The sequence below is a fragment of the Cyrtonyx montezumae genome, unplaced genomic scaffold (genome assembly GCF_038088225.1).
Source record: "Cyrtonyx montezumae isolate F1298 unplaced genomic scaffold, pur_monq_1.0 scaffold_7, whole genome shotgun sequence".
Classification (NCBI taxonomy): Eukaryota; Metazoa; Chordata; class Aves; order Galliformes; family Odontophoridae; genus Cyrtonyx; species Cyrtonyx montezumae.
In genome coordinates, this window is record NW_027072078.1 from 10,637,803 (window position 1) to 10,651,652 (window position 13,850).

At 38.0% G+C, this 13,850-nt stretch overlaps 1 protein-coding gene across 1 annotated transcript; it reads right to left on the bottom strand.

The window, feature by feature from the left end:
* Positions 1-1,190: 1,190 nt before the first annotated feature.
* KCTD18 (potassium channel tetramerization domain containing 18) lies at positions 1,191-7,636 on the bottom strand. Its single transcript, XM_065750626.1, has 6 exons — positions 7,480-7,636; positions 6,065-6,276; positions 5,214-5,407; positions 4,025-4,119; positions 3,512-3,614; positions 1,191-2,726 (listed from the first exon to the last, which is right to left on the bottom strand). Exons 1-6 carry the CDS (start codon positions 7,634-7,636, stop codon positions 2,258-2,260), a joined length of 1,230 nt encoding a protein of 409 aa, XP_065606698.1. The 3' UTR covers positions 1,191-2,257.
* Positions 7,637-13,850: the final 6,214 nt, after the last annotated feature.

The window sequence follows — 13,850 nt, forward strand, 5'->3', positions numbered from 1 at the left end:
GGTAACCCTGAGCTCGGTAAGTGTAACATTAGGAAAACTGTGGTCTTTGAAGAAACTTGGGATCACACAGATTAAGGAAAATTTAACCTGCAGGAAACTCTCAGACTTGCAGAATTTCTGCTGTTTGTTCCAGGCCTCAAAAAAACAGTCTGTTAGCTAGGGTAAGAGATGACTAATCCTTGAACAGGCAAGTTTGTTTTCAGCTCTCTGCCTCCCAGAGAGAAGATTACATGCTGTTTAGTTTTACACTTTTAAGGGCTTTGGGTGGATATAGACAAATCTTTAATAGAGTCACCTTGAAGGTTCAGCTGTTATAAAGCTGTTTAACATCAGTACAGCCATTACAAAAAACTGTTAGCAAGCTTCACAGAGATTAAAAATAATAATAAAAAAAGACAAAAGTGCTTACTTAAAAAGCCACATTTGGATCTCATCTGATCAAAAAATCAAGCATCTAAAATAATAAAATACTTTCTCTACCTCCATATCACAGCCACTTTCATTCTCTATTTCATCTGCTGAAATTAAAGGGAATTTTTCTTTTTTTTTTTTTAACCACATGCCAGTGTATTTAGGACAAAGATGAGACACTGAAGCCACTGGAATGCAAATGATATGAAAATTACATGAAAAATACTGTACCACCAGAACAATTAAACCCTGAACTAGCACAGGCTTAGGAAGTCCAACAGGATCAGTTGTACTTTTAGATATCTGCAAGAAGCTATACTTGAAAGCTTTTATATGATGTTGAGAGAAGCCTAAAAATTCATCAAAAGTTGAAGAGGAAGCATTGTAAAACAACCTAAAGGTATCCAGTAAAGGGCTCAGCTATTTGGTAAGTACTGAAATAAATGTCACACAGAAGGTAGTTATTTAAAAAATGCTTTTCAATACATAGTGTCAGTGATGAATTGCACGTTCAAAGAACAAGTTACGCTGTTAGTATCTCCCTTAATTTTTGCTCTTTCTGATATTTAAAGAATCTCATCTGTGAGACAGGAGAGCCTTCGTATTGTGGCTTTTTAGATTTATTATGGTGGTTGAATGATTTTAAAGGTAGGCTGGTCTTCAGTATACATAATAGCAGAAAATTAAAATATTGGACTCGATGATCTCTAGAGGTCCCTTCCAACCCCTATGATTCTGTGATTACAGTAAATAACTATCATTCATTGCAAAATGTCTCCTTAAAGTGCATGTTAGTACATGAAAATGTGTTTTTTATACTTTGAAAATGAAATTTCAAGTCCTTGTGGTTATGATGAAAAGCCTTAAAATGTGATTTCTTCTAAATAACCTAGAAAATAAAAGACTTAAAGAACCAAATTTTAAGAACATTTCATTTTGATAATGTAATAGGACTTCTCAACATCTATGGCCAGGTGTATTTATGGTGTTGCAAAAACATTAGCAAAAAGAAAACAGTACCCAACCGTAAGCCAACAGTTGCACAAAATGAAGCCAGATTTGGGAAACTTAAACAGCATTGGTTTAAACAACCAAAAGGACTATTTAAAAGGTGTCCCAAATTCTACTTTCCTTTTCTGATAAGACACATACAGGAGCTTTTCAGTATTGTTGCTCAAAATGCACTCTAGTACTAGTGAGGACAAGAAGTCCCGCAGCAGTGTAACGCAGAATACGAAAGCTGCACCGCTGCCTGCAGCAGCCTTGCTCTAGTGGCATGTGGCACCCCAGAGGAAACTAGTGTATGTATGTCTCAGGTCTAAGGAAAAAATGCCTTATTACTCCCTAGCCATGCTCTTCTTTCTCCATGTTTATCAGTTTTCTGTGTACGTGTAAAGATGGTCCCTTTAATTGCTATTAATAATAGAATGGCAACTTCTGCTCACTGAAAGTACCAGTAATTGTGCATTCAACTTAAAAAAATAAAAACAAATAATCTTTACAGTACTCGTACATTGCACGCTTGTGACGAACTTGAATCTAATAACTGGTAATCATTGTTACTATTTTTGCCCTACTTGCAATGGATGGATTAAGGGAATTAACTGTAATTAAATTTGATAAGCATGTCATCTTCTATGCTGTCCATCAGAAAATAGACTTTATTTCTCCCTGTGCTCTTCACTAACTTTTTTTTACCATGGTTTTCTATCAAATCCTTGAATAAATGGCATGATGAGCTCTTAGGCAAGATGTTCCCAAGCTCCACAGCCTATCAGGCTGAGTCCAATGTTATCCATCCACTTTATTACACTTAAGCTTAATAGTCTCTGTTGGTTCTTTCTTGCTACTGCACTGTAGATGTAGTGGGAATTTCAATAGCAGCTCTGTCCTGTTCAGTTGTTTTAGGGGACACAGATGATGACTGAGATGGTGTCACAAGAAAAAGTGGAGTTCGCTTCAGCTTTACTACACGGTTGCTGTCAGGCTTTCTGTGCACCGAGATCTTGAAAGTCATTTGACACGGTGCTTCTTCATCAGCACTCCCCTTTCCATGAAGGACGTGGGAATTGATGGGCTCTGGTGTGGGTGTTGTGGACACAGTTTTAGAAGCTGCTCTCTGCAGTATCGAACTTTCACTGTTTGGTCGTTTAAGAGTTACTGCAGAATGTGAAGCATTGCAAGCAGCTACCTTTAATGAAGCTGAGTTCTTGACTTTGATATGTGTACTTGTGGAGGGACCTGAGAATCGGATTGGCTTGGGACCCACTTTGCATGGTATACAGTCTTCCACTCCAGATAAATCAGTTAAGCGTCTGTAAAACAGAGGATCTTAATTGAAGAAACAGACAGTGCATTTTAGTTATTTTTCTTAAAATTCCAAAATCAGCAATGCATAAATCCGATGTTCTGTTATTTTTCTGCTGGTGATGGTATCTGTTATCACTCTCAGCTGTTCATCACAGCAGTCAGGTATGCCTTTGCATCAATAGTACCAGCAACCTCTTCTACCTCTGTAAGGCATGTTACACTGACATAGCTCTGTGGGTGCCGCTGAAATGACAGCGTGGCCAGACATAAGGTGAGCAGGATTCTCCTCCCCAGGTAGCAAGCAGTAAAGTGGCTGTGGAGTGGCTGAGATAACTGTGTAGATGCACCTGTGAATGATGCTTTTAGGTAATGTATTGAGAATGGAACTGTTGTTAAAATTACAACCACAAAACTGAAAAGAAAATATTCTAGTGTAAAAGTAGAGCACCTTAGAAATGTGAAAATCACTTTGAAAAGTTTCAAGTTTTTGTAATCAGTCCATTTAGCTAATACTGTTCTCTACTTTTTGAAATGACTCCTTTCCACTCTTTAATGATGCTCTAAAGGCTGCAGAAGTAGAATAGAATTTCAGCAGCCAAGAAAATTTATAGCAAGGTCAGTTCTCCAAATAAGCTCTCAGTGAATATAAGATATTGCATGTAATTACTAATAGGAACAACTGAGAAAACTTTCATAACAGTGTAAAGAACCTGAAATTACACACACACAAATAAAAAATCCTTATGCTGTTTTCCATTTCATCCTAAGCCAACTGTGCAAGTCAGCATACCTTTTATGAACTGGAGGCATATGGCCCAAACTGCCTTTCAAAGAGCGCTCTTCAAGAGTCCAGCATTCAATGAGCTCCTGGGGCACTCTCCAGTAGCTGACGCCTGTATTTCAAAGAGACATTGTATCACTGAGCTGAGAGAACACAGTATTGTGTGTACCTCTAGCTGACTAAATGAATGCATGTATTTTGTTAGGTAGAATTTCAGCTTTGAAGTTATGCTGACAAGTACCCGTGCTTACAACCAGTGTGGGTTTCCATCAGCGTGCTCAGACTCTCTGTCACCTCTTGCATGTCGTGGCTCTCACTGCATCTGTTCATGTGTGCTAGCTCACATCAGCTCGTTAGAACATCAAGACTTTGTTTTCCCTTCAAATAACCCCTCTATTGGAGTTTCTACATGTCATATACTGAATTAGTGAAAACATCCATAGATTTTATTATTATATAATTATTGCCTTTTTTTTTTCTGTAGAAAAATATCAAAATAGAAGCAAAAAATTAATACTCTACCTCTTCCTTCCCAGGTGCCGAAAGCATCCATCATCTTTTTCAGTTCAGCTTCTGAGTAATAGCTCCAGATGTATTGGATGTTATTTCCAGCTTCTCTAGAAATATTGTTTTTTAAGGTAACAGTTACATGGTAGATCTACCTAGGTCCCTAAAAACGTAACACTGATAAAATAGTGTTACAGCTATGATAGCTATTATTCCTTTACCAAATTCCAACTAGGGAAGGACTCAGTAGTAAATGTTTTGTAAAGTGGGTAAGAAAATGTTAAGTGAATTTCATTGTAATTTCTATAAGAATTCCAGTTAGGCACTCTCCTATTATCTGCATGCATGTGAACGCCCTGTATCTGGATATGATGTAAAATGATATAAAATTTTCTACACATGAATCATGTTTTTAAAGGGAAAACACAGCAGGAGGACAGATACTTGAATTACTACATACTCAAACATCTCAGAATAGAAACGCATTTTCCCAGCCTAATTTAAGAGAATATGAATCTTAATTATAAACATGATGTAATATCAAAAGCTCTATCTTAATCATTTTTCAGAAGGTATACAGTGGATTACACTCCTGACTCAGTACTGCGGGATCAAGGGAAAGAGAAATTGCTTCCAGACACTTGGAAGTACAGGTCTATTAATATCTTAAAATTACTACTGTAAAAATATGTTAATATTTGTTGAAATGTATGAATAATTTCATTTTCAGTTATTTTCTATGTTAAATATTTCCTTCTGCTGTCATAGCAGACTGCAAAATAGAATCTCATTAATCGTTACCAGCTTTGTGAATATTTTGAGGGACTCTTTCAGTATTCAGTGATAACTCCTAGTGTAAATATCACTGATAATGCTTGATGTAAATACGATCCTAAATTATAATGTGATTTTAAATGGTTGAGACATTTTTAAAATAGCAACTGAGATCTCAGAGCAACTGTGTCTAGTGACCTTCTGTGGACTCTCCTGAATTCTTATCCTTTGTGCTTAGTCTTTATTTTGTTAAATGTGAATATTATATTAGCTGAGTATCTTCAAAGCAGGAAATAATCTCATTCCTGTCACTGATTTATACTAGAATAATGCTATATTAGCTACGTAAAGTAATATTTAGGTATTATTATGATACATTAATGTTCATAGTCTCTTAATAGTGCTTTCATGAGTTTGAAAGTCAGCTTACCTTTTGTAGATGCTTTTACTATGAATTTTTGTTCCTAGCTCCTTATTAATTGCATCAGTCCCATCAGCCCTTGTGGCATACACACCAATAATTTTACTTTCGCAGCTTGCTCCAGAAGTGCTGAGATAGTGCAGGACCCAAACTGTAGGCTTGGTGCAGACTAAATCATAAGAATTGCAGAAATCTAACAAAGCCTAGGAAAAAGTGATAATAAATAAAACAATTACAACAACAAAAAAAAAGCAAAAAATATAATAGTCATTAAGTTTAGTTTTATAAACTTTCCTCCTGAATTTTTTTTAACTGTACTGGTGATCTCTTTTAAGTATGTCAAGTTTATATAGAATATTAGTTTATATATATTAGTTTATATAGAATATTGTGAGCAGTATATCTTATTGGATGACAACAGAGAATGTTTTACAGGTAGGAGAAATTCACTGAGAGGCAGCAGGAATGCCTGAAGACAGAGCAAACCCCTAATTTGCAAAAAACCCTCAAAAGACTAGAATTGTTTTATGCTTCTCAAAAGGAGATGAATAAGGAAGAGTCTAAAATAGAGAACTATACATCTTTTCTACTATACAAGTTTTTAAAGCAAACTTGCATGTAAGAGTCACCTTTAAACTGCTGCTGTATTGCAAGGGTGGAAAGGCTGATATACTTGATGACTATGACTGTGTTATCAGTTCTAGGGTTTCTTATTCCTAAATTTTCAATGATTTAAAGTGGTGATTTAAAAAACAAAAAGTGCTAACTTGCACATACATCGTTTTAATACCTGCTGCTAATGAATGGTGTGGTACATCTTTAAAATAGTGTATCTTTAAAAATTTAAGAAACATACAGACCTTCTTAAGCTCTACATTTGACCTTAAAGAATACGTCTCCATTTCATTGGCCAAATGGTCAGACAGGCTGTATGGATACGGTATGCCAAAATAATCTGCTTCTTCCTGCAGTGCAATTTGAATCTCTTTATCTTCAGGAATCCGAACTTCTCCATGAAGATAATCCAAAAGATATTTAAACAAGCTTCCATCTCTATCAATCAGACAGGCCCCTGAAAACATACACATAATGAACTTAAGATACTGTTTCCAACAAGTGAATACAGATTTCTCACATTCTACCAAATCGTCAAGTAATGCTTTTGTGTAAAACTTAGAATTATTAGTTTTACTTACTTAGAAGAAGTAACTGAGTATACTTTCTCTGTTATTTTAAATCTGCTGCTTTGTTTCCCTGGAATACTAGTTACTTGAAGATATAATTCATAGTGAAAAATTTTTTGCTTGTTTGGAATGGCAGTGATATTGCTAATCTGCACAGGACCATGCCAGTATAAAACCTCAACTGTACTGCACTCAAGTGCTTAAAATCCTAAAATTTTATTCCAGAAGGATTTCTAGGTTTTTTTTTTTTTTGCTCTTCAGAAAGGGTTTTGGTTCTTGTTTGTTGTTTTTTGTTTTTTTCAGTTTTGGGCGGTGTAAAAAGCAGCACCAGCTTTTGTATGTATCCGGTCTCAACTTCTCAGGATCTTGCCTAAGTTTTACAGTTTTGTTTCTTTCTTTCTCTCTCTTGATGCTGGGCTCATTGACCACACAAAAATCACCACCCAAACTGTATGCTGCTGTACATAATATTCTGTTCACTGCAACTGAAGGATGATAGCAAAATCCTGCCTGTAAAAAGTTTTAAGCATTTTGGATATTTTAAACTGAACATCAATAAGTCGCTACTGTCTGTCCACCGTAGCTTTAGAACTGGGCATACTTTGGTAGTACTTCCAAGTCACAAACAGAGGTGAAATCTGACTCATGAATAGCTGTATTCAAGATTTTATATCATACCATGTTGGTCAGAAATGCAGTCTTTACTGGATACTGAGGCATTCTGGAAGAAAGATAAAAGCCCAATCTCCTTGCATAATGAACTGACGGAGCCACATGCCTTGGGAGAACATAGGAAGACATAAATAGAACCCGACTTAACACTCATACTGTAGTAGTGTGTTCTGCAGTTTTGACTGCAACACAGCAGGGTGAAGCACTGTACAAACATGTATGTTTGCAAACAGGAACAGTGATGTGGAATTTTGATGAATTACACACAAGTCATGCACGTGTAATTGTTTTACATCCTGGTATTCAAGATACCAACTGATGCTCAACAAATTGGAAGAAGACAATAAAATGGATATGTAAAATATCTTCCACAGAGCTCCCTAGGCAGAATGTTTTAGATGCAACTTTAACGTATTTACCAGACTCATCCACTTTTAGAGGAAAGCGTCCACTAAACATAGAAGCTAGCATCGAGTCCTTAAAGCGGCACAGAGACTGGCGCCTGGCACTGTACAGACATCCTCGCACGTTCAGCCGCAGGATACCCTGCTCCTCTGCCGCCTTGCCCTCTGCCATTGCATCTGCAAACGTGAATGTTAATTATGAGCTATTCCACACTGTAACAGGTACAAAGAAGAGTCAATCTAACGTTAAGACTGAAATATTACACGGAGATCTGTTAGCTCAGCTGTTACACGTCTGTAACACAGTACTGTAAATCAGCTTTCCAAATGAATCAGCGTGAATAGAAAATTCAAAATAACGTTTGTGCCTTTACTATAAAAAACGAGGCAATCACGAAGTTACTCTTTCAAGTCGTATGGAGAGGCAGATTTGTGGTTAGTACGGGCGAAAGACAGTAACAAAATGCATCCTAGAAGACGCCCGCGCAGACCCGAGCTCCCTCCTGTCGCTGGATCCACTCCGCGGCAGAGGTGCAGCCCCCCCCAGCCCTCCGCGGCCGCGCACACACCGGCAGGCGGCCGCCATCGCGCAGTACCTGCGCCGCCGCCTCCGGCCCTCCTCGGCTCCGCAAGATGGCGGCAGGAAGGGCCGGGCTGGGGGCGTGCGAGCCGAGCCGCCGCGGCACCTCCCGGCCGGGTCACCGCCGGCACCACTGACCCGAGCCCGCGGGGAGCGGCTTCGGTGCCTTCGTCCTCCGAAGGGAGGCGGGCGTGCATGAACTTGGCTGCTCTGTAAGGCGGAAACCTTTTTTTTCTTTTTTTTTAAATCTTAAAGCGCGTTACTAATGCTTTAACATATTTAAGTACCCTGGAAAAGCAGACTGCTATTTGCTTCCTGTGCACCCTCATGCATGACAACTTACAGAAAATCTTCTAGAAGTGGTTTACGGCTGTGGTGCAGCTGCTTGCTGACCAAAATGCTGCAGAAACAGACACGAAGCATCAGGTTCTTGTGCTCTCGTCTTGGCCTCTGTATAAAAAACATCCATAAACGTGAAACCTTGCTGTAGGATGTATCCTCATTTTCTAAAACAAGCAAAAAGTTGCCTCCAAAACAAAAAGACCTTACTTTCTGCCACAGCATATGGTAAGAGCCTTATACTTGTAAATGCCAAATTAATAATCATACAAAATGTAACAATGCCAAACCCTGGTTTCCACAAACTTTCTGCCAAGTACGTGTAGAAAAGAGATAAAACCCAAAACACCAATTCTTCTAATTGAAATCTGAAGCCCACTAATAACACAGTTAGCTCCACACTGCATGTTGCAGGAATGTCCCCATCTTGTTTCAAGCTTTGAGAACTGCTACAGCAGGTCTGCCTACCTGTCTTTCCCTCACTCCCTCTCATCTCTACTCAGATTAAAGGCTAATGATGGGATCCCAAGTGACTGCAAACCAGACTTCTGCACTATTTATGGCATACAGGGTGTGAGGCCTTTAGGCTCTTTCCTCCCCCTTCAAGCAGCTGACAACTAACTGAGCATTTTCACATGTGAAATGTGAAAAGTTCCCCAGCTGAATGCAAAAGAAAGTAGCACAACAGGTGGTGTTTAATTCTGTTTAATATCAGCAGTTGTGACATAAGCATTAGCTGAGGGCAGTTTGGTGATTGCTCCTTAAGGTGCTGGGGCTGCTGTAAAACTGAAGGAAATGAAGTCTTGCGACTGGATCTGGATGAAAACTGCCTGCTGGAAGGCACAGGGAGGTGAGTCATGGCGTCTGGACCAGCTTTCTGTTGTTATAGCTGTGTGAGGTTATTCTGTGATTTGTTCAGAACCTTATAGCAGCTGCAGTCACTCATAGATGTGAGGCTGTACCACGAGTATATGAGGTCTGCTGGGTCAAATCTGTGCTTTAAAGGGATTGCATAGAAGCACAAGGTTATGAAGCTTCAGGACCATGCTGAGAAATTGTGCCAAATACCATATGGAAATTAGGAAAAAATACATGGTTTATTACTGTTATTATTGTTTTGACGTTCCACATCTCTGCAGATCTTCAAATGAATTAAAGCAGTGACCTTCCTTTTCTCCACATTTTCACAAAACTGTTCACTATATCCGTGCTAATCCTTGGGCCAGCAGCAGCAATCAGTGTCTGCATGAACTGCTGGCAGAGTTGAGCTGACTTGGGGAAAGAGAATGCACGTGAAATGAGTGTCACAGGGCACGGGCTGTGCTTTGGGATCAGAGCAGACTTTTCAGGGAAGTTTTGCTGGGCTAAAGCACTTCCTCACATCTGCCAAACCTAACAGTACCTGAAATGGGAGAGATCTGCCTAATTCTAACACAGCGCGCTCCTACGTGTGCAGGCAGCACGAACGCTCACTGCCATCTTTTGTTTGCAAACGTTATCTGCGTCAATTTGATAACCACGGTTGTCGCTTCCTCTATTGCTATTAGCTGAAGAGCAGAGAAGAAGAAAATTAATTCCTTGTCAGCAGAGGGGCTAGGTGGATTTCTGCTTTTAACCTAATGGCACTGCTTTGCAAACAGCCCTACGATGTGGGGCGCGAGGCGGGCGCGCGGCGACCGTTAGGCGCGCTCAGCCGTTGGCGGCCCCTGAGGCGAGGCGGGAGCGCCGCCCCATGGCGCTGAGGAGGACAGCGGCTGAGGGCCGGGACGGATCGGGAAGGATGGTCTTTCTTGTACCGAACTTCGATATTTAACATCCGTAACGCGGTTTATTTAAAAAAATACTTTGAAAACTCGGGTGGACAAAGCTGATTCGGTTGTATCGTCAAGTGACGTCAGTTTTTTGTTCCTTTGTTTTTCCCGCTCTTTGCTCTTAAGGGTAAATCTGGATAAGGTTACTTGTTGGGATCTATAGAAGTAAAAGCTGTCACCCTTTTAGACTTTGTTATTTAAATGTGATAATGTGACTTAAATCTTGAACAGTCTTCTCAGCTTTACGTATAACAAATCCTCATTAAGAGGTAATGCGGCCTAAGTTCAAAATTTGTGAGCAAAATCATGTGCCATTTGCAGATCCCTCTTGACAGTATGATTTCCCCCTGACGAGGCTCATTCTGATGATGGATAAACAGGCAACTGCTAAATTATCTTCTGATTTTACCTCCGATGCTGTCAGAGGGTACAGGAAGAGAGACAGAGCACTACAAACTGCAAAACTGAATACTTCTTTGGCATCTAAAATCAAATCTAAATTAATAAGTAAGTCCCGTTAAAGTAAAATTACTGCTATTTACTATACTTAGAATTTAGGGAAAAGCAGTTGTAGCTAGTGTGATTTGTTGGATGGCGACTGTTAAATGCAGTATGTTCAATGCTTTAGGACAGGCTGAAGCTTAAAATGCATGGTTCTAAGTTGATTTTTTTACCTTATTCTCTATATAGATTCAGTGCTTTCTCTTTGGTGTGCTAGTGTTTATTACAAAAAAAAAAAAATTAAAAAAATGCTCAAATGCATTTCTAATATCCACGCTCTATTTGTTTTGGGCATCTAAAACCTGAGGTACAAAAATAAATGAAATCGGTGACAGTTTACAACATAGTTATCATTGTATTACATGTTCAATTCCCGTTTGCAGAATGGTTTTTATAGCAAATGCTTCATTGAGACAATTAGAGAATCAAAGAATACTTGCTCAGAATGTTTAAACTTTCTATGTGTAATTTTTTGTTGCAGCTGTTAGATGGCTGGAACCATTGTACATTTTAAAATGATACACTTAAAATTCTTCTTAAAATATCTTTGTTTAAAATAAATAAATAAAATCCAGGTGAGCAGAATCCTTGCATGAAACTCAAAACTAAAAGGAGAGTTCAGAATGGCAGCCAACAAGAAACAGTTTTATGTCAGGCATTACTACTCTTCTGCAAAAAAAAATATAGATAAAAACATTATTATGTAGTGATGGTATATATAGAGAGGGCCTGGAATTGGAGCTGTGGAAAATAAAATGTTATAATTTTGTCTCCTATAGATAATTCATCATTGTTGAAAGTATCTTTAAAACAAAATAATAAAGCGTTAGCTTTGGCTTTGAGTGTGGAGAAAGAAAGTTCTCGGAAGTTGAAGAATGAGAGGATTTTTCTTCAGAAAGAAGTAGAAAAGCTGCAGCTTCATAATATCCTGCTTCGTCAAAAACTAAGCTGTTTGGTATAGTGCCAGTAAAGTTTAAGCCTAGATCTGCTTTCATCTTTTATTGAAACGTAACATTGCTTCTCAAAATGGTGATTTTAATACTTGCATCTCAGATTTTTGAAGCTGTCATCTCATGGCAAATCATTGGGGTTTTGTTTGTTTGTTTGTTTCCTTTCTTAGCAGTTTTTACACTAACCAGTTTATTTGTCACTGAATCTGTATAACCATGGCTGTTTTAGTGTCAGCTTCATTTCTGTGTTAAAAAATATTGAAAATTTAGTTTGTCCTCAGCTAAGTGAAAGTTTTCAACATCTATTCACCTTTATATCTTGTCTTTCTTAGGAAAAAAAAAAAAAAGTAATATAAAATCAATTTATATGGTTTTTTTTAATTTTTCCTTTGTATGCAGAATAAAAGTCTTAGAGAAATAGGAGCATTTTTGAATGATAACCTCTTAACAGCAATAGAAATAAGCAGTCTTTCTGAGGTAAGATTTTTAACTATTGCCATATCAAAATCTATGCCATTGCTCCAGGATAATATTTTCAAAATATCTATTTGACTAAAATGTTGAATTCATATATGCATTTTAAGCATCTACCTCTATTGCTGTAGAGGTGAATCCCTAGTCCACTGAAGTCAATGGCATTTCACCGCTACAGGCGGTAAAGATACGGGATGTAATCTTGTTTACAAAATGTCTGAAAACGATGTATCAGATGAAAGGATACATATAGTTACATGGCTTAAACAAAAATACTTCTTCCCCGCTGTTCTTCTTTTGAAAGAATCTTCAGAGTTCTTTTCTTCTGTCAGACAGTCCAAGCAGCTGTACTGATGACCAGCTGAAGAGTACGTGTCAGTCAGAGAGGTAAGTTATATTAAATGTGGAAGCTGGTAAGTGCGTGTAGCTTTGTTCTTCTTTTATTTATTTATTTATTTATTTTTATTACTCTTTTCATGATCTAGATATTTTTGAAGTAACTAAAAACAGCTTTCTATCTATTCCAGAAACTATCTGCAACTTGTATTGATTAGGGAGACGGGGAGGAAATGTGTTTGAATAACTTACTTCATTCGAGATGAGATCTTGCTAGCACAAAGCAGATGAGATGTCATAAATACCATTGCCTCTAAAACAGAAGCAGAAGTAAAGTGCATTTCATACCAGAGTTCTTGTTTTCTGCTTTTATATATTATTAAAGAAATGTTTTAAATGATTGAATATTATGGCTAAAATGTAAAATCTTCACAGTAAGCTTTTCTCTTTTCAGATCTGTAGAATTGCCAGTGAAGCTTCCTTTACTTGCAACATCTGCTGGAAAACAGCAAGGTAGCCCTTCTGTGTGTGAAATAGAAAATTATTTTAGAAGTACCACTATTTTGACAAAGGAAATGTGATCAGATCAAGTCAAGTTTGCCTTATCATTGCCTTCTGGTAAAAGTAATCAGAAGTTAAATGAAATAGATCTGGTGGGAACAACCATTGATAAAATTACATTTTTAGGAGGCAAGATGTATTTTCTGTACAGATGACCTGTTTTTCAGGGCTAGGTGAGAGTTGGTATGAAATAGTTCATTATTTGATGTGCAATACAGAAGATATAGTAAGACTCCTAAACTACACTATACTTCCTAAACTAAACTACTACTACACTATTCAGAAGGAGTGATCACCCATAAGCACAGCTGTCTCGACTATAACTTGTAGACTAGTGTTCATTTAAACAACACATATGAAAGTGTAACAAAATTAATGTGAACAGAAAAAACATCATGATAGCTAAATAATAGCTGCAGAGGTCATAGGAAACAAATAGATTTTTATTTCATAGAATCCTTAGAGTTTGAAGGGATCTCTGAAGGCCATCTAGTCCAGCTCCCCTGCAGTGCACAAAGTCATGCACAGCTAGATCAGGTTGCCCAGGGTCTGATCCAGTCTGGCATTGAAAGTCTCCACAGATGGTATATCAACCACATCACTAGGCAACCTGTTCCAGTGCCTCACCACCCACACTGTAGAAGAGTGCAGTTTGTCATTTTGAATGCTTCCCATCCAACTTTCAGTAAGGTGTCTTATTCTGACAAGCTGCTAAAATGTCTTTTTTTTTTCCTTCCAGAAAATCAGTTTTGCACAGAACTAAACAGTAATAGTGCATTTCTAACTCCTGTCAATAATGTACCATCTCTAAGACAGTCCAAGGAGTTTACAAGA

Excerpts from the sequence above, each read along its gene's own strand:
- KCTD18 (XM_065750626.1), bottom strand. The coding sequence starts at position 7,636 with ATGGCAGAGGGCAAGGCGGCAGAGGAGCAGGGTATCCTGCGGCTGAAC. Across the intron at positions 5,408-6,064 it reads CAAATGTAGAGCTTAAGAAG|GCTTTGTTAGATTTCTGCAA; the intron begins GTCTGTATGTTT and ends ACTTTTTCCTAG. Across the intron at positions 2,727-3,511 it reads ATGCCTCCAGTTCATAAAAG|ACGCTTAACTGATTTATCTG; the intron begins GTATGCTGACTT and ends TCTGTTTTACAG.